Source organism: Staurois parvus, unplaced genomic scaffold, assembly GCF_062004578.1.
Source record: "Staurois parvus isolate SC_StPar_1 unplaced genomic scaffold, SC_StPar_1.0 ptg000652l, whole genome shotgun sequence".
Lineage (NCBI taxonomy): Eukaryota > Metazoa > Chordata > Amphibia > Anura > Ranidae > Staurois > Staurois parvus.
This window is the reverse complement of record NW_028318448.1, coordinates 4352799-4379247: the sequence shown is the minus strand read 5'-3', so window position 1 is coordinate 4379247 and position 26449 is coordinate 4352799. Positions and strand designations below refer to the sequence as shown.

The 26449-nt window shown below is 40.5% G+C and overlaps 1 protein-coding gene across 7 annotated transcripts in view; it reads left to right on the top strand.

The window, feature by feature from the left end:
- Window positions 1-26449, top strand: part of LOC149448881 (elongin-A-like) — a 114699-nt gene that overhangs the window by 21270 nt on the left and 66980 nt on the right. For 2 of the 7 annotated variants that reach the window (XM_089694149.1, XM_089694152.1), the window contains exons 2-5: window positions 12836-12892; window positions 15014-15126; window positions 15352-15378; window positions 25060-25759. In XM_089694149.1, the coding sequence (XP_089550275.1) occupies window positions 12836-12892; window positions 15014-15126; window positions 15352-15378; window positions 25060-25759 (897 nt within the window). The other 5 variants (XM_089694153.1, XM_089694150.1, XM_089694156.1 and 2 more) reach the window with 5 other exon arrangements.

Sequence of the window (26449 nt, the reverse complement as noted above, 5' to 3'; positions counted from 1 at the left end):
CAAAGGACAGGGGCAGGTAGAGGACACGTGATTTCAGTGGGCTTGGTCCCGGGCCATGCCAACTAACGGTTGTGTCTGACGTACCCACCGACCGTTGGCTGTAGGTGTCAGAGGTGACCTGGGAAGAGGAAGACGACCGAGCCAACCAATCGATGACGGCAGGGTTGTCGGTGGAGACACGACCGCTGGATGACACCGGGAGCACTGGCCTCTGGCTGCGAATAGTGCTGCCTCGACCCCTTCCTCTGCTGCCACGTCTGCTCGCTCCTAAAACATTGCCTCCACTGCCACTCCTCTGCATGTTGTCTGACATACTCTTTAATTAAACGATTCTGTGTCCCTGAGTAACAATTCTGTGTCTGTCCCTGAGTAACAATTCTGTGTCTGTCCCTGAGTAACAATTCTGTGTCTGTCCCTGAGTAACAATTCTGTGTCTGTCCCTGAGTAACAATTCTGTGTCTGTCCCTGAGTAACAATTCTGTGTCTGTCCCTGAGTAACAATTCTGTGTCTGTCCCTGAGTAACAATTCTGTGTCTGTCCCTGAGTAACGTTTCTGTGTCCCTGAGTAACAATTCTGTGTCCCTCAGTAACAATTCTGTGTCTGTCCCTCAGTAACGTTTCTGTGGCCCTCAGTAACGTTTCTGTGGCCCTCAGTAACGTTTCTGTGGCCCTCAGTAACATTTCTGTGTCTGTCCCTGAGTAACGTTTCTGTGGCCCTCAGTAACGATTCTCTGTCCCTAACTCTCTCCCTGCATACAGCCAGGTCTGCCTCTGTTGAATGACTGGAGGCAAATGGAGAATTCTAAAATGGCCGCCATTTATAGCTCGACTATTACACTGTGCTGGCTGGCTGGCTGCTGATTGGCTAATGCGATCACATGTCATGAATGAATGCATTATGGGTCAGCGCGCCTTGTCTGCGCGCCTTCCCAGACATCCCCGCTCCGTCGCCGCACATGTCGCCGCCATTTTAGGAAAAATTTCGATTCGCGCATCCGAAGTCTGCTTATTTTCGGATTCGACGCGAATCGAAATTTTCCTAATATTCGAAACGAATTCCACTTCGCCTACTTCGATTCGCTCATCTCTACTCATAATCTTGTGCAAATTCCAAAAGCAGCCAGTGTTGTGAAAAAATTACCCCCACCAGGATGCACACACTTATTAGCAGATGATGATTACTTTTGGTTTGGTTTGTTTAGCATGTGATTGCTGTGAATGGACACAGCAATCACGTGGTAAGAGACCATATTATCACTCAGTCACAGCGGTAATGTGATCCGCTGTGTCCGGGACACACACCGATCACCAGGCTCCCAGGTGTGCACTCTGTGAGCTGTGCATGAACCTCCAATGTGGACTGACCTTCGGGTACGTCAACCCGCATTAGCACTGCTTATGTGCAGTGGGTGGACAAAAAGCAGTTAAATTCTTTTTCTTCCTCCAGTTCCATACACACCCTCAGGTGGACATTTGCATAATAAGGAGAAAATCAGTGTAAAAACTTCCTATTAAATTTATTCAACTCCATCAAATATGCTCTAAAAGGAGTGAAGCAAAAACCAAATCGAGGTAAATAATCCAAGGTACAGAAAAGATTGGCTCAGGGAAAAAAAAAGTGTAGTTCTGGCTGCCACTGACTATAATCTCCACCAGGGGCAGACTGACCATTTGGAAACTCGGGCACTGCCCAAGGGCCCAGGGTCAGTAGGGGGCCCCATGAGATGCCCCTGGTACACTTTTTTTTTTTTTTTTTCTTTCATAGGCTTTTTTGAGTTTGGCCAAGGACACAGGGGCCCCATGATCCCCTATTGCCCAGGGGCCCCATGAGTTGTCAGTCTGCCCCTGATCTCCACAGGTCTTCCAACTAAATCCACAGATCAGCCACAACCAAACAGGCTCCTAGCATTAGTCTCCATCCCCACGTGCATTTCATGCATATGACATTCAAAGAGGGGAATACAAATGAGCATATTTGTGTTCATGCAGATCCTCTCATTTGATTGGGTTTTACACAATTGTAAAACAATACTTCTGTCTACAGTTTATCTGGATCTGTTCAAATATTTCATATATAGGCCACTACATTTTTGGACATCCAATTAGTCCCAAATACAGAGGTATATAAGGTTATTATTTTTTTTGTTTCTGAAATACCATGTTATACTTGCCTGCTCTGTGCAGTGGTTTTGCACAGAGCGGCCCCAAACCTCTTCTTCTTCTGGGGTCCCCCGCTGGCGCTCTGAGCTTCTCCTTTTCTACGTGTGCCACCTTAGGAAGTAAGTTTCCTATGTGGCACACATGCCAGCTTGTACCCAGGCCAGGCTGTGTGTGTCTGACACACACAGTGAGGCTCAGTCCCACCCCCTACTCCCTCGCCACTGGATTTGATTAACAGCAGCAGGAGATGATGGCTCCTGCTGCTCTTTCACTGAGTCTAGTGAGGAGAGAAAGCAGCACTGGCTCAAGATGGGGCTCATATAAATATTTGTGCGGGGCTGAGGGGGGTCAGCACTTGGTGTAAATGGTGGTTTACTAGGTAGAAGCAGGATAGACTTCTTTTAAAGAGAGGTTTTTGAGGATCGTCTAAAGTTGGATAGATTAGGAGACAGCCAGAGAGGTTGGGGTAGAGTCTGATCAATTGGGGTAGAGTTCCATAGGATGGGAGAAGCTTGGGAGAAGTCCTGGAGGCGAGCATGGGAGGAGGTGACACAGGAACTAGAGAGCAGAAGGTCGTGGGAGGATCGATGACAGCTGTTTGATATATTGAGACCAAGTTGGTGGTGTAGCTGTGGTCAGAGTTGTGGATCGCTTTGTAAGTTGTAAGTATATTGAATTTTATTCGTTGGGTGAGTGGAAGCCAGTGGAGGGATTGTCAGAGAGGGGTGGGAGACACTGAACGGTTGGTAAGGTCGATGAGCCTGGCAGCAGTATTCATGATGGACTGGAGGGGGGATAGCCTATGTAAAGGTAAGCCAGTGAGGGAGTTGCAGTAATCGAGTCAAGAGATTACCAGGGAGTGAATTAGCTTTGTAGTATCATTGGTTAAGAGGCGTATTCTGGAGACGTTGTGGAGGTTGAGGCAGCATGATTTGGACAGGGATTGGATGTGGGCCTGAAAGGATAGTTCAGAATCCAGGGTTACACCTAGCACATTGGCATGCAGGGATGGGTTTATAGTGGTGCTATTGATCCTGACTGAGAAATAAGGGGAATAGGCGCGTAGGGGAGAAAATATTATGAGCTCAGTTTTGGATAGATTGAGTTTTAGGAAGTGGAGTGACATCCAGTCTGATATGTCTGTTAGTAAAACGGTAATACGTGTGGAAACTGATTGGGTGAGCTGAGGAGTAGAGAGATAGATTTGTGTGTCGCCAGCATAGAAATGGTATTGGAAACCATGGGAAGCTATCAGCTGACCCATGGAAGAAGTGTAGATCGAGAATAGGAGAGGTCCAAGGACAGAACCTTGGGGGACCCCGACAGTAAGAGTAGGAGAGGAGGAAGTACAGTTGTAAGTGACACTGAAGGTGCGGTGAGATAGGTAAGATTCAAACCAATGGAGAGTATAGTCACGGAGACCAAGTAAATAGTTTTGTTTTGTGTTTTTTTTTTGAGGGGGTGGTCAACTGTGTCAAAAGCAGCGGAGAGGTCCAAGTGCAAGAGTACGGAATAGTGACCATTGGTTTTAGCAGTTGGCAAGTCATTTGTGAGTTTTAGGAAAGCAGTTTCTGTGGAGTGTTGTGGGCAAAATCCAGACTGAAGGGGATCGAGAAGGTTATTTTCAATAAGGTGGCAGCTCAGCCAGTTGTAGACTAGATGTTCAAGGAGTTTGGAGGCAAAAGGGAGTAAGGAGATAGGTCTTAGGTTGCCAAGATTAGCGGGGTCCAGTGAGGATTTTTTAAGTATGGGGGTGACTAGCACATGTTTTAAAGAGTTGGGGGAAGATGCCAGTAGAAAGGGAGAGATTGAAGATATGAGTTAAAGAATGAAGGATCAAGCCAGATTGTGACCATAGTATTTGCGAGGGATCGGGGTCCAGAGGTTAGGTGGGCTTTAGAAAACCGTTTACCAACCTCCTCTATAGTTGCTGGGTTAAACAAGGGAAGTATAGATTGTGCAGGTGGACAAGGAGTGTAGGGTGAATGAGATATCTGTACAGTGGAGATCTCGTCACGAATTGTATCAATCTTATTTGTGAAGTGATTAGCGATCTCCTGGGCAGTGAGTGAGTTAGTGGGTGGAGGTAGAGAAGGACGAAGTAGAGAGCTAAAGGTAGAAAAGAGTTGATGGGGATTGGGTGAGAGGGTGTTAATAAGAGTGATAAAATAGGTCTGTTTGGCATTGTGGAGACAAGAATTGTATTTTTGAAGGGAAGATTTATATTGGTCGAAGTCTTGCTGGGTCTTAGTCTTACGCCATAAACGCTCAAGAGCTCGGCTACATGTTTTGAGGCATCTGGTATTGTCTGTTTGCCAGGGCTGTAGCAGTCGAGGCCTAATTCTGTGTGTAGTGAGGGGGGCCAATGTGTCCAGGGTGGATGACCGTGAACTATTGTAGATAGAAGTGGCCAGGTTGGGGCAGGACAGGGCTGAAATTTTTGTCAGAGACAATCTGTTGCCGAATAAAGTAGAGAAGGGTTGAGATAACGAAGGTTTCCACAGGTAACTGTTTGGTAGTTGGAACATGAGGAGGAAGTCAAGGAGAGAGTAAAACTAATAAGAGAGTGATCAGAGAGAGGAAGAGGAAAGTTGGTGAGGTTGCAAAGAGTGCATAGGTAGGAGAATACAAGGTCGAGGCAGTTACCAATCGAGTGAGTAGAAGCATGTGTCCATTGTTTTAGGTCAAAAGAAGTGGTTAGGCTCAGAAGTTTAGAGTTAGCAGGAGCGTTAAGATTAACAGGGATGTTGAAGTCGGCAAGAATGATAGTGGGAATTTCACATAAGATTTTTTGCAGAAGATGCATTAGGGTAAAAAACATTTAGCCTTACAACCACATTAAAGTGTTACTACACCCAAGACTCTGCATTCACTAATGTATATAGGATCTTACACAGAACATGGAAATGCAATTATTTTAGAAAATTTTAACTGGTAAATAGTTTTTCTCATCAGTAGTATATAGCTGTCTTGTGACGTCTATCAGTGTCCAGCCAAGTACTGGTTAAAGCTTGTAGGGGGAGTTTTAATTCCTCTCTGACTGTCCTATGAGGTTGCATGACCCCTGACCCTCTGTTTGGACAGTGCTGATTAACCCTGTACTGATCACTTGCACCCCCCCCTCAAAAAACCCCCCCAAAAAACTCTAGCAATACAACACCCTAAACTGAGCATGTGCAAAGTGCCTTCCAGGGCTCTGTACTATCAGCAGATGAATTGGGGACTGTGAAAGAAGGGTTGGATCAGAGGTGACCGGGTCAAACAGCCTTTTTATGCAATGCAGAGTATTAACCCCTTAGGTTCCACAGTGAGTATAACAAGCATGCGTTACTGCATATACAGACTGATTTTACTTTTTTGGGTTCAGTAACACTTTAAGTACTAGCTCCACATCCCTATAGTGAAGTATAGAACTAAAAAGAATGGACATAGGGGGTGTTGGGAAGGGCTGTGCACCCCCCCCCCAAAAGCTTTCCACCTACAACTCCCCACAGTGTGTGTGTGTGTGTGTGTGTGTGTGTGTGTGTGTGTGTGTGTGTGTGTGTGTGTGTGTGTGTGTGTGTGTGTGTGTGTGTGGTGACCATCTCCCATCCCTGCACTGTACATACAGACTGAGCAATGGAAGGAGAAAGGAAAGGGGTGACCACTTGCAGGGCACTCTGCATAGCTTCCATCCCTGCACTGTACATGCACAGGCAGCAAGACCTCCTCCTTGGCTGATCTTCACACAACACAAAGCTGAAATCCAAATCTTTCACACAACTGCAATCTGCACAGTGTGTAGCTGGTTACTGTGTTGCACTTCTGCTCTGTGAAACTCCCTGGTCAGAACGGCAGCACAGCTGTAGTAACCAGCTACACACACCGCAGATTGTAGCTGTGTGAAAGAGAATTGGTTTTCAGCTCTGTGTTGTGTGGAGATGAACCCCCCTCCCCCAGAAAAAAAAATAATCTACAGCCCTGTTTACACCAGATAATCTTTTTTTTTTTTTTTTTTTTTTTTTTTTTAAATGCTAATAGCGAAAATCTTCTCTAAAAAAAAATGGTAATTTGAAAGTAATGCTTATTTAGAAAAAAAATATGAATGACTAGTGGGACAGGGTCATATGTGAAGGGAGAACCTACAGCAGAAATATACAATAGTGCATCCATTATCTGTCTGTATAGTTCATAATATAGTCCTATGACTTTAATATGGATCTTCACTTAAGACATGTAGAGCCAGCATTACTCCAAAACAGCGCATTGGAGTCCTCTCAAATGAATCTAAGGATCCAGAAGGATACCGGGTAAGGGGAGCCCAATAACTACCAACCAATTATGCATCTACAAGCATAAGAACAATATTGTGATATATATATATATACACATACACAGTCAGGTCCATAAATATTGGGACATCGATACAATTCAAACATTTTTGGCTCTATACACCACCACAATGGATTTGAAATGAAACGAACAAGATGTGATTTAACTGCAGACTGTCGGCTTTAATTTGAGGGTATTTACATCCAAATCAGGTGAACGGTGTAGGAATTACAACAGTTTGCATATGTGCCTCCCACTTGTTAAGGTCCCAAAAGTAATGGGACAGAATAATAATCATAAATCAAACTTTCACTTTTTAATACTTGGTTGCAAATGCTTTGCAGTCAATTACAGCCTGAAGTCTGGAACGCATAGACATCACCAGATGCTGGGTTTCATCCCTGGTGATGCTCTGGCAGGCCTCTACTGCAACTGTCTTCAGTTCCTGCTTGTTCTTGGGGCATTTTCCCTTCAGTTTTTTCTTCAGCAAGTGAAATGCATGCTCAATCGGATTCAGGTCAGGTGATTGACTTGGCCATTGCATAACATTCCACTTCTTTCCCTTAAAAAACTCTTTGGTTGCTTTTGCAGTATGCTTTGGGTCATTGTCCATCTGCACTGTGAAGCGGCGTCCAATGAGTTCTGAAGCATTTGGCTGAATATGAGCAGATAATATTGCCCGAAACACTTCAGAATTCATCCTGCTGCTTTTGTCAGCAGTCACATCATCAATAAATACAAGAGAACCAGTTCCATTGGCAGCCATACATGCCCACGCCATGACACTACTACCACCATGCTTCACTGATGAGGTGGTATGCTTAGGATCATGAGCAGTTCCTTTCCTTCTCCATACTCTTCTCTTCCCATCACTCTGGTACAAGTTGATCTTGGTCTCATCTGTCCATAGGATGTTGTTCCAGAACTGTGAAGGCTTTTTTAGATGTCGTTTTGGCAAACTCTAATCTGGCCTTCCTGTTTTTGAGGCTCACCAATGGTTTACATCTTGTGGTGAACCCCTGTATTCACTCTGGTGAAGTCTTCTCTTGATTGTTGACTTTGACACACACACACCTACCTCCTGGAGAGTGTTCTTGATCTGGCCAACTGTTGTGAAGGGTGTTTTCTTCACCAGGGAAAGAATTCTTCGGTCATCCACCACAGTTGTTTTCTGTGGTCTTCCGGGTCTTTTGGTGTTGCTGAGCTCACTGGTGCGTTCCTTCTTTTTTAGAATGTTCCAAACAGTTGTTTTGGCCACGCCTAATGTTTTTGCTATCTCTCTGATGGGTTTGTTTTGTTTTTTCAGCCTAATGATGGCTTGCTTCACTGATAGTGACAGCTCTTTGGTTCTCATCTTGAGAGTTGACAGCAACATATTCCAAATGCAAATAGCACACTTGAAATTTACTCTGGACCTTTTATCTGCTCATTGTAATTGGGATAATGTGGGAATAACACACACCTGGCCATGGAACAGCTGAGAAGCCAATTGTCCCATTACTTTTGGTCCCTTAACAAGTGGGAGGCACATATGCAAACTGTTGTAATTCCTACACCGTTCACCTGATTTGGATGTAAATACCCTCAAATTAAAGCTGACAGTCTGCAGTTAAATTACATCTTGTTCGTTTCATTTCAAATCCATTGTGGTGGTGTATAGAGCCAAAAATTGTAGAATTGTCTCGGTGTCCCAATATTTATGGACCTGACTGTATATATGTATATGTGTATATATATGTATATGTATGTGTATATATATATATATATATATATATATATATATATATATTCCTCTTAATAGTGACAGTACTGATGGTTCCAGTGATGTGTGAATTTGTAAATGCCTTGCTATTTCTCCTCCCAGCATCACATTGATACTGCTGCTGGCTTTGTGAAACCTATTACAGGATGCACACTAATTGGGAATTAATCTTCATGTGTCAAAACCTTTTTGACAAAAGGGTCAACATTGCTTCAGAAACAAAATGATAGTAATATCGTCTAAAATCCTTGTGTTCTTTTCATAACCTAATAGCTCAAACAATGCCTGACTAATGTTTGACCATATGCCATACTAGATACTTTTTGCAGCATGCATTTCATTTAATGTCCTTAGTGTGCAATTGCATCAAATTTCATCCTTCATTCCAAGATTATAATTGCTGGAAAAGGATAAGCAAATGTAGAAGTATGACCATCAAGAAATGTGTTATTTTAGTGAGCAATATTACAAGCTTGTAAGCGACCTTTTATTACCTCCTAAGTGAAATGGCTACACTTTGACAGTAGAATATATTTTATGACATGAATGCTTAGAAATGTATAATAATGTATAGGTCTGGTTCTTCAATGGGAAGCCACATGACTGTTACAGTCACTGAAATTGCAAGTGATGTTTTTATTCAAGGTAATTTTTGCATCGGGTTTCTAGATCATAGTATTATATAAGAGTGATCGTTCTATGACACTTAGCAGTGTGAAGCTGTGCAAAAAGCAAACCGAATGATCTAAGTGCAATAACATGTAACACCCTGTCTGATTACAATTGATTATATGAATCAGTTTAAAGGATAAGTTTTTTTAAAATAAAAGCCCATTTTTTCAGGTAAAAAAATGTGCATTTACTATTTATATAAGTGGAAAGCATTGCTCCAGCGATTAGAAGATCACTGGGTCCAATGCAGGACTCCTGAAAACTGTCAGTGTATCTGTGCGCCTATACATCCCATACGGGCATGCAGATAGTCTGACAGACTCAGTGAACTACCATGGCACTCAACAGTATCGTGGTAGCTCATTGACAACTACAAGCCGACAGCCTTAAAGGCTGGCGGGACTTGTAGTTCATTCACGGAACTCTGTGACTGAATGACATAGCTGTGTGGGTGAAACACCGCTTCACATGATTTCAAAGTTGGATCCAGTGTGAACCAGGGCTTAGTGAGAACAGTGCTGACTGATGATTGCTTTTGAGTACAGAGGTGAGTGGGGGCCATTTTCTGGAGTGGGAAGGGCAGGTATGAACACATAGGCTAACATAGGGGGACATTTAGAGGCAGAAAAATAAAAATTGTAAAATGCCTGTAAAAGGTTTTTTGTTCCCCCCCCCCCCCCCCCCAATGCCCAGTGCTCATTAGCCCTTAGATTTGCAATTGCATAAAAACACAGGACTGTATTTAGGAAGCATGGTTGTTTCTCTTATGGCTGCTTAATGCTTATATATATATATATATATATATATATATATATATATATATATATATATATATATATATATAAATAAATCTGTTTCTGTATTGCCTAGATGCAATTTGCACCCCGATATGCCAGATCATAAAGCCAGCCTTAACTTTGATTAACTATGCGAAGATGTAAAACATGACAAAACACACTTTAACATGCTTTTTAAAGATTAATCTAAACTTAATAAATTCTTCAGAGACTAATATAGTCCAGGGTAGAATGTGTTTTTTTTTTTTTTGTTTTTTTTTTTTTGGGGGGGGGGGTAAACATTCCATCCCTTTTTATACCTGTGAGCATTTTGCTTCTTGCTGTTGAATTGATAGTCACTTTTTAAAGTTTGTCTGAGGGAAAAAACAAACATTCAGTGCATCTCTGCAATACATGCACATTTCCACATGCTTTGTCTTTTTAAAATGCTGCAAATACAGAAATACTGTATATCTGCTGGTTTACCAGAAATCAAGTGTTCTGACTTTTTGTTTTTAAGTGTTTTTGCTCTACTAAAATCCCGATAGACTCTGAAGTTCAGCAGTGGATTTGACACCATTGGAGGAAAGAGGGTGTGGAAATGTCTAATTTTTAAATCATTCCAGTGTCTAAAGACCTGAGGTGTTTCACATCCAGAAGTGAAAAAAGGGGTGTGTATTCTAGATAGTAAGGTTAGATGTGGACAGAGTAGACCTCCCCAATATTTGCTATCATCCTAGAGCAGGGGTGGGCAAACTTTTTGACTTGAGGGCCGCAATGGGTTCATATATTGGACTCAGGGGCCAGACCAAGAGTAGATGAATGATGTGTATGTGTCATCCATAGTAAGTATAGTAATATTCCCCCATAGTAAGCATAGTAATTAATCCCCCATATAGTAATTAATCCCCCATATAGTAATTAATTCCCCATATTCATCCCCCATATTAATTCATCCCTCATATAGTATTTCATCCCCCATAGTACTATTCCCCCCCAAGTAGTAAGCCAAGTCCCCCCCTGTGTCAATTTACTTACCTTTGCTCCGCACGTTCCTCTCGCCATGTTCCCGCGCCGTTCCGGTCTTCAGGGCAGACTGTGAGAGGAGCCTAGCTCCCCTCACGTTCGTCACGCTGCCCCGCCTACACACATCCTGACAGCCACCCTAACAGTATCGCGCTCCGCGGGCCGGATTAAAAGGTCCGCAGGGCCGTATACGGCCCGCGGGCCGTAGTTTGCCCATTGCTGTCCTAGAGTTACAAAGAGTGTCATGTTATAGGATTGGATTGCTTCTATCAGTGGGATGTAGCCACAGAAGGTTGTGAATACAGTGGTACACTGCTACCAATTTGACCCAAAGTGGTGTCTTGTTGTTAGCACAATATTTTTAGCTGAGCAACTTGTGCGTCTTGGTAATATCTCAAGAAGTTCAGCACTTCCAATCCTCTTGGTATTCTAAATTGAAACATTATGTGCCTGGAGAGCCTAGGTCTGTGTTTAGAACACTTCTTTATTAATGTTTTATAAAATCTTTACACAAAATCTAAACCATTCAAAATATTAGATCCTTTTCAGAAAAGAAAAAAAAACATAGTTCTGGTTAGGTTTTCTATTAGACAGGATAGCAATATGTGGGGTTGTATGGGTAAGAGTAAGATTGCAAGGTTATGTAGATTAGTGTCAAAAGCACATTAAATGTACCACTCAAAACTGTGTCTGAAACAGAACTCACTGAAATAGGATCTGTACCCTAGGGTTATACAGTATAGCACAGGAAGGCCTAAGGTCAGGGAGAAAAAAAAAAACAAAAAAAGGGATGTAGTCTCCTCCCCTCCCCTTGGTCGGTATCACTCCCCAGAGTCTCTCTCCAACTTGTTTGTTATGGATATGACTATGCAGTGTTTCTCAAAGCATAGCATTACAGTATGAAGGGCTGTTAATGTGGTATTAAAGGTTTGTTTTTAAAAAAAATAAAAACATCATTACCTGCAGTGTGCAGTGGCTTTGCACAGAGCAGCCCCAATCCTCCTCTTAGTGGGTCCCTATGGCACTCCTGGCTCCTCCCTCTTCAACTGTGTCCCCAGTAGCAAGCTGCTTGCTATGGGGGGCACTGATGTGTGATCCAATTACTCACACTGCTGTCTTTACCAATGATGAGAGGGAGTCCTGGGACAGCTGAGGCTCTTGTGCACAGCGCTGGATCGAGCAGGTGCTCAGGTGAGCAGGTGAGTATTGGGGGGGCTGTGGGGGGAGCAGCACACAAGTGTTTTTTTTTTTTTTTTACCTTCATGCAAAGATTTTATAAAGGTAAAAAAAACCTTCTGCCTTTAGAACCACTTTAAGACCTCAAGACCACCAAGTACCACATGGGGCTAAAACCAAAACCTCGTACTCAGTTGGCATAAATTTGTTGGAATTATGTGGTGCGAGAGTATACTGTCCAGTGAAACCACAATTTATAGGTTTCCTCCTCTATACCTTTCACAACACTCATCAATTTCTCCATCATCCTCATATCGTCGATCTTTTAGAACAAGAGTGATAAAGAGGGCAATGTGGGGGATTTTCATAATGTGGTGATACAAGAGTGAGCTGCATTAACCAGGTGTTTAACAAATGATCACTTGTATTCTTTTTGTGGGATGATAGAATTGTCAAAAAAAAAATCCTGGAGTATGGGGGAATAGAGCAGTCTGTAAACTTTCTGGAGTTTCCAAAATGGTTGAAGCTTTGGGCAAGATGTGTATCATGTCGCCTCTGAATCGCAGCTCCAATAGGTGTCTAACAGTAGGGTACATGCATTGGAGCAAGTATCTCCTGATACGTGCTACAAATAGAAGATTTATAGGAAAGGGCTACATTTTTTTTTTTATTTGGTCTTCTGAAATTCTAAATTTAAGCTGAAGATCTCTCCCAATGACTCCAAAATTCCAGAGAAGTGGAGCGGGACTTATTTATACCACTTAATATAGAACTTCATAATAGAACAAATACACTTTGAAAGTGAATGAAATGTTGGAGCTGCTTGTTTGTAGCATGCTCACATATTTACAAAAAGAACAAAAGTTGGTTTACATGAGTAAAAAATGTCTGTTCAAGCCAAATCTTTTTTGTTATTACTATAACAACTTGTCTTTCTCCTATTCGAAAATAGATTTCCAAAACTCTCAAAAGCTTGCAAGAGCTTGACATTACATTGGAAATTCTTGTGGTAAGTATTGACAAAAATGTTCCATATTCGTGTAATGCAGTCTTTCTTGGGTGTACAAAACTTTTGAAATGTACAGTGCATCCAGAACATATTCACAGCGCTTAACTTTTGCCACATTTTGTTATGTTAGTCTTATTCCAAAATGGAATAAAATTAATTTTTTTCCTCAACAAACAATACCCTATAATGACCATGTGAAAGAAGTTCATTGTGGAATCTTTTCGCAATTTACTAAAACAAAAAAAACACATGTACATAAGTATTCACAGCCTTCGCCATGACACAACAAATTGAGCTTTGGTGCATCCTGTTCCCACTGATCATCCTTGAGATGTTTCTACAACTGGATTGGAGTCCACCTGTGGGAAATTCAGCTGATTGGACAGGATTAGGAAAGGTATAAACCTGTCTATATAAGGTCTCACAGTTAACCGTGCATGACAGAGCACAAATCAAGCCATTAAGTTCAAACTATTGCTTGTAGACCTACGAGACAGGATTGTATCAAGGCACACATCTGGGGAAGGGTCCAGAAAAATTTCTGCAGCATTGAAGGTCCCAATGAGCACAGTGGCCTCCAACATCCGTAAATGGAAGAAATTTGGAACCACTGGGATCTTCTTATAGCGGGCCGCCTGGCCAAAATGAATGATTGAGGGAAAAGCTAGGGAGGTAACCAAGCACCCAATGGTCACTCTAAAAGAGCTCCAGCATTTCTCTGTGGAGAGAGGAGAACCTTCCAGAAGAACAACCATCTCTGCAGACAAATGTCTCAGGATTTCTGGTGTCGTCAGTCTGCCAAGGTTGTAATGGTCGGGGCCTGATGCTTCGTGCGGTTAGAGGAGCAAGTGAGTCTAATGTGGATGAAAGTGAACTGTTGTAGACAGCAGTGGCCAGGTCAGGGCAGGATAGGGGAGAGATTCTGTCATAGAGGTGGTCAGTTGCAGAGTAGAAAAGAGAAGGGTTAAAGTTGTGAAGGTTTCTGTGGGTAATTGATTGCTGCTTGGAGTGCACATGAAAAAGGGAGGGTGGTTTTTGGGAGCATGGGGATTGATCTTAAATTAAGCGGATTGCGACTATTCCCGGAAGATAGAGGGTGCCAGGTGTGGGGGTGAGATAGTGGAGGACCAGATTTGGGGAGATATCCCCAGAGGTTAGGAGAAGGAGGGTGAAGAAAGTAAGGTGGGAATGGGATGTATATGAGTGCACATGCCTTCCTGTCCTGGTGTTTGGGTCAGCAAGTGAGTAAAGTATCAGCAGGAGGTGATGAGAGCAGTAGTAAGGAGATGGTAGCAGTGAGGATGAGATGTTTAAGCTATGGAGTGGAGCAGAGGGGTAAAGAAATTAGATTTTGGGAACACAGGATAGTAATATGAAGAGTAGAGGTGGCATATTAAAAAGTACATGGAGTGGGACTCAGACTTGTAGGAGATGTTTCCCAGGGTGTTTGCTTGCAGTCCATCCAGTGTGCAGTAGAGTTCTTTGTTGTATCTTCCTGCTGCTTGAGTTATCCTGCTTTAATTAAACTGCTGTGTTCAACTGCATCTTCACACTCCAGCATCAAACACACTCACTGTCTGACTGGTGGTCAAATGAGCAACTCTTCTCTGCCCCAATTGGGAACTGATCAGGATCACATGAATTGGGGGGGGGGGGGTGTTTCTGAAAGACAGACCAACCAAAGTCATAAAAGAGATGCAAGCGGAGGTGAGAATCAATCGGCACATACAGACAAAAAGATATGCACTAATTGTTCTGAGTTTTGCAAAAAGTCTGTGCATTGCAGAAATTACAGATTAAGGTGGAGATGAGAGCAGCATTTACCCAGACCTAGCAGAAGTCTATGTGCTGCATAAATTACAGGTTAAGGTGATAAGCCAGATATGGAACATGCACACTGGACCAATGTAACACTTAAAAAAAAAAATAACCATAGCTAAATTTCAGCTTTAAACATGTTGTGGTTAGAAGCACAGAGGGAATTTTGTTTGTGGAGCTTGGTGTATTGGTACATAAGCAGGGATAGCAGTTAAAGCAGAATACCTTTTTATTGACTGCTTTTAACATCTGAATTGCACGGGTTAACATTTTTTTTTTTTTTTTTTTTTTTTTTTATCTAAGGAAACTGGAGTAGGCAAAACCGTAAATGGCTTCCGAAAACATACTGAAGTGGGAGATTTTGCTAAATCAATTGTTTTTCAGTGGAAGAAGTTGGTTCCTGAGGCTATTGAAAAGTAGGTATTTTGTTCTAAAACAGCATGATCTATAAGGTAATTTTAGAGGAGTTTGATCAGGTTAGGTTTTTATTGCTGTCTATGTAAATCTCCCCAAAAGGGATAGACAGTGATCCTAACGGCATATTTATACTGTAGTGCATGATGTCTGCTGTTACGTTTTGCACAATATTGCAGCACTCACTAATTGTTTTTTTTTTTTTTTTTTTTTTTTTGTGCATTAAGTTGGATTACAGCCCAAAAACTTTGCAAGTACTGCTAATACAGTATGTTGCTATGTTTGTGCGCATGCCGTGCAGTGTGTCATGTGAACCATTTAGAACACATTCTAAACCCTCCCTGCTCTATGCAAACCTAACAAGGCAAAGTGTAGAGACTACAGTAGCAGAGGAAACCGTTAGGTAAATTACTTGTACTTTTTATATACAGCTGGCATTGTATAGCATTTGAGCTTCATTAGGCTACTTGTGTTTTAATTTATGTTTAGGGGAATATTTTTCTATGTACTGATTTATGCTTTATCTGGTACTTGGGTCTCCATGCTATGTTTTTAAGTTAGTCTCAACTTGCTTGTCTTTGAAGGAACATAATCGTGTTTTGTGTTATGAATATTGCTGGCAAAATATCTAAAGATAGCAAATACAACTTGTTTTGCATGCAAAATCGATTTACAACTGCTAATACGTGGGGTGCCATTAATTTATGTCGCTTCTGCGCATCTGATAAAGTGCAGCATGTTTCTCTGTGGGTCAAGACTGAGCACGCTTTTGCTCACGCTGCCCAGTTGCAGAAATGTGATTGTCTCATTAAACTGGTCTTAAACCCATAAGCACACATTTATTACATTGTAGATTACGATTTCTTAGATGTAATGGCTGCGTTCATTTCTTGTTGTTAGGCTTTCTTTTATTTTCATTTGGTGATCCAGCCAGTAAGTCTCCTTTCTTTCTTTCTTTCTTTCTTTCTCTTTCTTTCTTTCTTTCTTTCTTTCTTTCTTTCTTTCTTTCTTTCTTTCTTTCTTTCTTTCTTCTTTCTTTCTTTCTTTCTTTCTTTCTTTCTTTCTTTCTTTCTTTCTTTCTTTCTTTCTTTCTTTCTTTCTTTCTTTCTTTCTTTCTTTCTTTCTTTCAAAAGAACAAGCTCTCCAGCTGAATGTATTAGTTAGAGTTGAGACAAGCCATTTAACAATGACGGGTGATTTTTTTTTTTTTTTTTTTTTAATGTAAAACCTTTACCCCAAAAGCAAAATTTGCTTATAAAGTATTAGCTGGAGTTTGGCTTCAATTTGTTAGTGTATCTAAATCTGTTATTAAATCTAATACTCCCCTTCCCATCAAACTGAAAATGCTGCTGTCCAAAGGTGCCCCCTATGCTCCTTCATCTGGAGTGGAGGCACTCTAATACAGGAGATGTATTACTGAGCAGATCACCGGGTAAAAATAGGGAAAAACACTAAGAAAAGAAACAGATGCAGCCACCAAATGTAATGATTGGCATGCTGCAATTATATTACATTTTTGGTTTTGGGTTTACTATCTCATTAATAAATTCATAGTTTAAATTCTATTCCAGGAATCCAGCTCCTTTTTGTAAAAAGCGCAGTCACACTGAGTCAAGTCCAAGGAGGTGCATGATACCCCCTGGATCTCTATTTACTATACATCTCAAAAAGTGTATGGCACAAGAAAGTGAAGTGTTGGGCTCCCAGAACTACAGCGATGGCCATCTTCGGGGAGTTCTATAAGACCTGCATGACACCTCCTGGGCTTAACGTGCCTTCACTTTTTTCAAAACATCTGAATTCCTGGCATTCGGCTTTATTTTCCAGTCAGCCATCAAGAAAAAAAAGGGTTTTCAGCAAATGATAAACATTTCAATTCCTGTATAATAAAAGATAACTAAACCAAAGAGCAAAAATGTAAATATTTTGCATCTCACTAGACCCTAGATATGGTGTCTGCATATTAATTTTATTTATTTTTTGGGGGGTTTTTTTCCAGCTAAGAACATTTTCAGGAAGTACGTTTTAAAATACCTGCCAATCTTGCCAGAAATGCAAGTTCTTCCTATTTCTTGTGAGTTGAACTGGAAGTTCAAAACAATCTTTCTTATGAAAACCTACTAATATCTCTCACTAATTTTATAGGAGATGAGCAAAGGCAGACATGTTTAAACTCCAGCCTGGGTGGTAATCATTGCTTCCTCCATAGATGCAGTGGGGAAGTGAGTTAGCCACTCAAGGACAAGAAGTGTATTTTCCCAGGATTACCAGGTGAAAACAAACATTAAAAAGCTTGTGTGAAAAACGAATGCAGCCACCACATTAAAGTAGAAATATAGGCAACATTTTTATTTTCATTTTGGATAGAGTAAAGATTTTTTTTCTGCCATCTATGTCCTAGTGCAGAGATTTCCCTTCACTTACTGTCCCATAATCAAATGGGAAGTGAGCAGAAATCCCTTCAAATTTAAGGAGTTCCTTGGGGACCCCCAGGTCACCAGAACTAGTGTCACCATTGGAGGATTTCCGCTCTAATACTTTTTCTGCAAACAAAATGTATGATTTTTTTTCACGGACAATGGTAAACAGGACAAATGGAGAGGGTGAGTATCCTTAACTGCTTTCCGTCCACCCTATAGCAGTAATGCTGCTACAGGGTGACAAAGGTGCGCAAAATCACGTGTGTGTTTTTGCTTTTCTGGGGCGTGCGCAAGTACTACCCGGGCTGTTATTCGCGACCTCGGCTGTCAATCACCGGGTCCCGGCCAGTAATTACTCACCAGCACCCGGTGATCGAGGAGCATTACCGACAGAGGGAGAGAACTAAGTAAACAATACAGTTCTTTCCCCTGTCGGCTCCTGCACACTGCTATGCAAAGCAGTGTGTGCTTACAGTGCAACGCACACAGTTAACCCTTTGATCACCCCTTCCTGCCCAGTGCTGTTAGTATAGTGTCAGTGCTTTTTTATTAGCACTGATCACTGTATTGGTGTCACTGGGGATGTCAGTGACATCAAGTCAGTTTCCCCCAGTGTCAGAATGGCTCCGCAGTTCCGCTATAAGTTGCTGATTGCCGTTTTTACTAGTAAAAATAAAGAAAAAAATCCCAGTGTATATATACCGCCATTTGTGAATGCTATAACTTTCACGTAATCTAATTAATTTACATGTACTGGGATTTTTTTTTTTAGCAAAGACATGTAGCCGAATACATTTTGGCCTATATTTATGCTGAAATTTGATTCTCAAAATTCTTTTTACTGGACATGTTTAGCAAAAAGTAAAAAATATTGGGTTTTTTATAGCGCAAAAAATAAAAACCGCACAGGCAATCAAATACCACTGAAATAAAGCTCTATTTGTGGGCAAAAAAGAAAGTAATTTGGGGTGCAGCATTGCACGACCGCAAAATTGTCAGTTAAAGTAACACAGCGCCGTAATGCAAAAAAATGGCCTGGTCACGAAAGTGGGTAAATCCTGTGGAGGGCAAATGGTTAAGGGGAGCAAAGAGCTGGCAAGCTGTAATATCACATTTTTGTTATAGGGTTTTTAGATATGCTTTAAACTGTGCATCTGGACAACAAAAAAAACTAGAAAATCTACAATTCATGGGGAAATTGTGTGAAGTGTTCTTGCCTCCACCAGTAGTCCACAACTTGACTGGGCAGAGTAGCTTTTGTCACTCTGCTGCCTGCTCCCACACCTGGGTTCCTATGGCAACTCACTCTACAGCAAGAGCAGAGGGGCGGTTAAAAACAAACTGCTCCAACTTGCTCACTTCACTGGCGGTTGCCATCTTCAAACGGTTGTAGTTTTAAAACTATACTACAGTGAAGAGCTTTATATTGTGAGAATCACAAGACCCAGACCTACATTTTGATGCATAGTATGTCTCTGAAATATTTAAACTATAGGCACAATCGCAGTTTAAAAATTTCCCTTCAAATTTCAGGTGTCTAGAGTAAATTTTCAATGAATGTCAATGGGCGGCGTAAGTTGCAAACAAATGGTCATATTGTGAAAACTATCAGGACTATGGCTTAGCCATGGACATTTTTAGTGGCAGCAGGGATAGCTGAACGTTTTGATATAAGATACAGTCAGGTCCATAAATATTGGGACATTGACACAATTCTAACATTTTTGGCTGTATACACCACCACAATGGATTTGAAATGAAACAAATAAAATGTGCTTTAACTGCAGACTGTCAGGTTTAATTTGAGGGTATTTACATCCAAATCAGGTGAACGGTGTAGGAATTACAACAGTTTGCATATGTGCCTCCCACTTGTTAAGGGACCAAAAGTAATGGGATAATTGGCTTCTCAGCTGTTCCATGGCCAAGTGTGTTATTCCCTCATTATCCCAATTACAATGAGCAGATAAAAGGTCCAGAGTTAATTTCAAGTGTGCTATTTGCATTTGGAATTTGTTGCTGTCAGCTCTCAAGATGAGATCCAAAGAGCTGTCACTATCAGTGAAGCAAGCCATCATTAGGCTGAAAAAACAAAACAAACCCATCAGAGAGATAGCAAAAACATTAGGCGTGGCCAAAACAACTGTTTGGAACATTCTTAAAAAGAAGAAACGCACCGGTGAGCTCAGCAACACCAAAAGACCCGGAAGACCACGGAAAACAACTGTGGTGGATGACCGAAGAATTCTTTCCCTGGTGAAGAAAACACCCTTCACAACATTTGTCAGATGAAGAACACTCTCCAGGAGGTAGGTGTATGTGTGTCAAAGTCAACAATCAAGAGAAGAGTTCACCAGAGTGAATACAGAGGGTTCACCACAAGATGTAAACCAGTGGTGAGCCTCAAAAACAGGAAGGCCAGATTAGAGTTTGCCAAACAACATCTAAAAAAGCCTTCACAGTTCTGGAACAACATCCTATGGACAGATGAGACCAAGATCAACTTGTACCAGAGTGATGGGAAGAGAAGAGTATGGAGAAGGAAAGGAACTGCTCATGATCCTAAGCATACCACCTCATCAGTGAAGCATGGTGGTGGTAGTGTCATGGCGTGGGCATGTATGGCTGCCAATGGAACTGGTTCTCTTGTGTTTATTGATGATGTGACTGCTGACAAAAGCAGCAGGATGAATTCTGAAGTGTTTCGGGCAATATTATCTGCTCATATTCAGCCAAATTCTTCAGAACTCATTGGACGCCGCTTCACAGTACAAATGGACAATGACCCAAAGCATACTGCAAAAGCAACCAAAGAGTTTTTTAAGGGAAAGAAGTGGAATGTTATGCAATGACCAAGTCAATCACCTGACCTGAATTCGATTGAGCATGCATTTTACTTGCTGAAGACAAAACTGAAGGGAAAATGTCCCAAGAACAAGCAGGAACAGAAGATAGTTGCAGTAAAGGCCTGGCAGAGCATCACCAGGGATGAAACCCAGCGTCTGGTGATGTCTAGGATTTTCAACCAAGTATTAAAAAGTGAAAGTTTGATTTATGATTATTATTCTGTCCCATTACTTTTGGTCCCTTAACAAGTGGGAGGCACATATGCAAACTGTTGTAACTCCTACGCCGTTCACCTGATTTGGATGTAAATACCCTCAAATTAAAGCTGACAGTCTGCAGTTAAAGCACATCTTGTTTGTTTCATTTCAAATCCATTGTGGTGGTGTATAGAGCCAGAAAATGTTAGAATTGTGTCGATGTCCCAATATTTATGGACCTGACTGTATGTGTAGGTGGGCTTGAAAATGAGGGAGTGATGGCAGTTTAGAAATAATGTCCTGATTTTGCAGCTCACACTCTAGCTTTTGTCAGCTCCCACTTTAGTTTTGAACATTCTGCCATTCATTCCTATGGGACCAATTTCACCACAAAAATGCTGATATTTCGTGAACCATTCGGCGAAACGTTCCACAAACTAATAGCACACCAATCGGGAACAATCCGCACGTTACATATTACTTGTCTATGTAGTGTAAAAACTGTGGGAGGAGTTAGGGTGGTAAATTTGGCTATAATAATAATATATATGTGAGATAACAGTAAGTGGTCTTGCCATGCAAGAACACTTAATAACATTCAGTTAATATCTGCAGTACATGGTAATTTCCTATATAAATTCTGCAAATACAAAAAAATGTGTTGATTCTGTCCAGAAATCTGGTGAGCTCCTAAATATATGTAGTGAGCTACATAGTTAGTCTGGCTGAAAAATGACATCCAGTTTAACCATAAAAAAAAAAAAGTTATAATCCCATACCCACAGTTGATCCAAAGGAAGGCAAAAAACCCAGCAAAGCATGATCCAATTTGTTCCTGCAGGGGAAAAATTCCTTCCTGATCCCCAGAGAGGCAATCGGATATTCCCTGGATCAACTTTACCTATAAATAGTAACCAGTTACATTCTGTGTATCCAAGAAAGAATCCAGGCCTTTTTTAAAGCAATCCACTGAGCTGGCCAGAACCAACTCTTGAGGGAGTCTATTCCACATTTTGACAGCTCTTACTGTGAAGAAACCTTTCCGTATTTGGATATTACATTTCTTTTCCTCCAGATGTAAAGAGTGCCCCCTTGTCCTCTGTGTGAATAACTCTACACCGAGTTCACTATATGAACCACTGATATATTTATACATGTTGATCATATCCTCCTTAATCTCCTCTTCTCAAGAGAGAATAAATTCAGTTCCTCTAATCTTTCCTCATAACTGAGCTTCTCCATGACTCTTATCAGTTTGGTTGCCCTTCTCTGCCCTTCACTTTCTCCAGTTCCTCAATGTTCGTTTTGTGAATTGGTGCCCAAAATTGAACTGCATATTCCAGATTAGGTGTTAATAATGATTTGTACAGGGGTAATATGATATCTCTCTGTAACAGAACCGGACCCCGACTGCAGTAGGGTATTTCCCTTAAACTCCTGCTTCCCTGTCTGAACACAGATCCATGGACACCACTCGAAGTAAAATCAGGAAATAGACTGCTTTATTTTAACACAGACACAAGATATAAACATTCAAGGGAACAATCCACCTCCCTGCATAAGGACACAGGGCGAGGCAAAACAAAACTAGCAACCAGAGACACATCAGCAGACACCCCCCACCAAGCCAATACACAAACACATACATCCCATAATAGTTTGCTCCCAAGCAAGACACACAATAGAACAATGGGATGCACCACATGGCAGTAAACTATGAACAACCCCCACGCCCCACCTATACATGTCTACACAATATCAGGACAATCCACCCTGTACCCCTAACAGGCACAGGGTGACTTACACATAGGAGGGATATGGGGAGCTGAGACAGGGGTCTCCCCACCCCTCCAAATTGAGCTGTGTTCCATGGGCCCCCCACCCAAAGTCACTCTCGTCACACTCTCTCTAGAGTCTATACCTCTTCTTTTTTTTTTTTTTTTTTTTTTTAATACAAGAGAGGATTTTGCTCACTTTATTCTTAGCCCCCAAGTGCATAACCTTACATTTATCAACATTGAATCTCATTTGCCACATAGTTGCCCAATTAAACAGTGCATTGAGGTCAACTTGTAAGTTGGAGACATCCTGTAAGGACATTATTCCACTGCACAGCTTGGTGTCTTCTGCAAAGACTGAAATGGGATTTATAATCTTATATCATTTATAAATATATTAAAAACTAAGGGTCCCAACACTGAACCTTGGAGTACATCACTGACAACCCTAGACCAGTATGAATCATTAACCACTATTCTGAATATGATCTTTTAGCCAATTTTCTACCCATTTATATACAGATTTTTCCAAGCCTGTAGACTTTACCTTACACATTAGCTGTGTGTGGGGAGCTGTGTCAAACGCTTTTGCAAAATCCAAGTATACCACGTCCACCGCCATCCCTCTGTCCAAGGTTTTGCTCACCTCCTCATAAAAAGAAATCAGATTTGTTTGACAACTTCTGTCTTTCATGAATCCATGCTGTCTGTTGCTTAACATATTTTTTTCCAGCAAGAACTCATCTATGTGGTCTTGTATTAAACTCTCCAGTATCTTCCCAGCTATAGAAGTTAAACTAACAGATCTATGTTTACGTGGTAAAGATTTTGACCCTTTTTAAATATTGGCCTTTCGCCAATCCAGTGGCACTATGCCAGTCATTAAAGAGTCCCTAAAAATAGAAACCATGGCTTTGAAATGACAGAGCTCAATTCTTTAAGGACCCGTGGGTGTATGCCATCCAATCCAGGTTCTTTATTCATCTTTTTATTCTGTCTAAATATTTTTGAATCCTATCAATTGTGAGCCAACGTGGATCAACTGGAGCTGTGTCAATATCATTATTATGGACAAGAGCTCCCCCATGCTCATTTGTATACACAGGGCTGAAGAAGGTATTTAATAAAATTTCCTTCTCTTTATCCCCAGTCACCCACTCTATATTATTTTCTAAAGGGCCAACATGCTCGTACTGGACCTTTTTCACTATTTATATATTTGAAGATTTTTTTTTTTTGGGGTTGGTCCTGCTATCTTTTGCAATCTGTAGTTAGTTTTCAATTTCTGTGGCCTTTATTTCCTTTTTGCGTATTTTGTTATATTCTTTGTAATGTTTAAATGATAGTGTTCCTTCATTTTTATATTTAATAAAAGTTCTTTTCTTAACTATAGCTTTTTTAACTTTGACTGTAAGCCACAGGTTTGATTTTTTTTTTTTAGCCTTTTAAACTTGTTGCCCATGAGAATATACTTTGCAGTGTGTTCACATACAGTCTTTTTGAACAACATCGATGCCAATATTCCTTCCCAGTCTACGTCTTGGAGAGCAGCCTTGGAAAATTAGCTCTTAAAATTGAGCGTTATTATTTTTCTCGTATGTGCTCGCTGTTTACATCTAACAATAAAATGAAATCATGTTATGGTCACTGCTACCCAGATATTCTTTTATATGGACATTCATAATAAGCTCTGCATGGTTTGAGATTACCAGGTCCAGAAGAGCATAATTTCTAGTTGGGACCTCTATGGACTGTACCATAAAATTGTCCTGTAGTAGGTTTAAAAATTTGACCATAGTGATCTGCACAATGAAAACATTAGTTTAGTTTAATTTCAGATTAATTTGTTAAGTAAATAATTTTCTTTCCCGATATTTGTTAGACTTTTTTATTAGATGTATTATGTTTATTTTTGGAATTTGTTTCATATATTTGGATTATTTTGGTTCATCCGTTGTTTCCGCAACTATTTATATTTTTGGAAGTTATTTTGGAATATTGGCTATATTCATTTTAACGTGTTAGGATTAGGAAATTTTGATGGATCCACCTTCATCCAACCCAAACACAATAAATAGGAAAAATTTTATTTCACTTTTATACCTTACTGTAGTTATTGTAATACATTGTTTTCTTATGTAGTGCATTTTTTTACATTAATGAAAAATGTCCATGTAAAATAAAAACGAAATGAATCTGAATAAATTCAGATCATTTGTTATGCTGTTTACATTATTTCTGATGCTTAAAACATTAACAAAAAGCCAAAATTTTTGAATCCTGTCATCCGAATGACACGAATGAATAAATTTGAATTTTATTGTTTTGTTACAATTTATTTTGGATTTGTGCAAATTCATTAGTACTGTGATTTGCAGAGTCAGATACACCCAAATCTCTGAATAACGAACATTTTTGTCCAGATTTTGATTCGTAATGAAACTAATCGCACATCCCACCCAAGCAGTGCTGTAACCCTTGCCTGAGCTCTCCTTTCCTGGACTATAGAACATCTCACCCTCTACTGCTCTAGATATAATAAAGGATTTTGCTCACAAATACTTCCTAAATATATATGTGTCTATGTAGATGGCTATGGGTTTCTATCAGTACACATGTTCACAATAGATCTCAAATTTACATTTTAAATAATTCAAATTCTAAACCAAATTTTTATTTGTTTTTTTTAATAGTGATGAGAAGTCCATGCTTAAGCATGAGCAAAATATGACTTTAGAAAGCAAGCCAGTGATTTCAAAACTAAATAAAAAAGAAGCTGTAATGGAAAAGTTGTTGAATTCAAATGAAAATTATCACTGGAATGAAGAGTTACCTAAACCTCAAACTGATGCCCACAAAAATACATCCAATAAAACTAAGCACATCAAAGTGTATGAAAAGAAACCCGAATTAAAAGAGTTGAAACCCAAGAAAGTTCTTCAAGGCAAAGAATGCAGGGCAGAGAAATCTTACTCCGATTTTCACTCAAAAGGTGAAAAGTCAAAAAGTTTCCAGTTCTCGGAAAAAAAGATTGAAAAATATTCTCATTCATCTAGCAATGAAAAGAAAAAGGTCTATACAAAAAATGAAGAGAGCCCTTCTGAGCAAAGCAGGCATAATAAAAATGATGTAGGTCACAGCAGCTTCCCGCAAAGTATGGCGAAAACAGCAGAGATGTTGTCCAGTGAGGAATTTGAAGCTCCCACTATGTCATTTGAGTCATATCTCAGTTATGACCAAGTCTCCACTAAGAGGAAAAAAAAGTCCTACCTGACAAATGAACTTCCTAAAAAGGTACAGGTATGCAAGCAGTATTGCAATATGAAGCAGTCCAGTTCTGAAGCACAAAAAAGTATAAAAATTAAAGAAGAGGAACAGGATAATGAAACAGATGTAAGTTCCAAATACTTTCTGATGAATGAAATATGCCTTTTTGTAAAAAACTGGTGTATAAAATAACTGTCATATCAACTACCCCAGTAGAGTGTTTTTTTTTTTTTTTTTTTTTTTATTTAATTTTTTCGGGGTGTAATAAAAGCAAAATAGTATGTAAACAAAGATTGCTTGTTTTAGGATGAGTAACATGTTCTATTATCCTTGTACCCCAGGGTACAATGTGGCTAAAGAGATGCAACTGCTTGTTTTTTTAATTCTAAAGCTTGGAAAGGCCAAGAGTCTGGAGATTTGTTTGTTTTATGTTTTTTTTATTCTCCATTTGTACATTGAAGATGTTGACCTCGTGTAGAGGCAATGCCACCACTCTGTTAGATCATCATTGCTTTCCCTTTGAAAATAATTTGTCTAGCCATACTTAAAAAGGATAATCCATAAGGCAGAACTTCACCCTAAAGGGGACGTTAACACTTTATGCCCCCTCTTCTGTTTTTGCCACTTTTATATTTTGGAGGGGGGGGAGTGGGTTCCTTGTTTTGACAGGTTCCCACTCCTGATTGGATCACTGCATTGATCCACCAGAATATTTCCACCTATTCCCCACCTCGTAACCTTTTGGGACACTGTGTAGGTCTCAGAAGGCTGTAGGACCATTCACAAATCACATGCAGTGAGCAGCCAGCTGTGAAG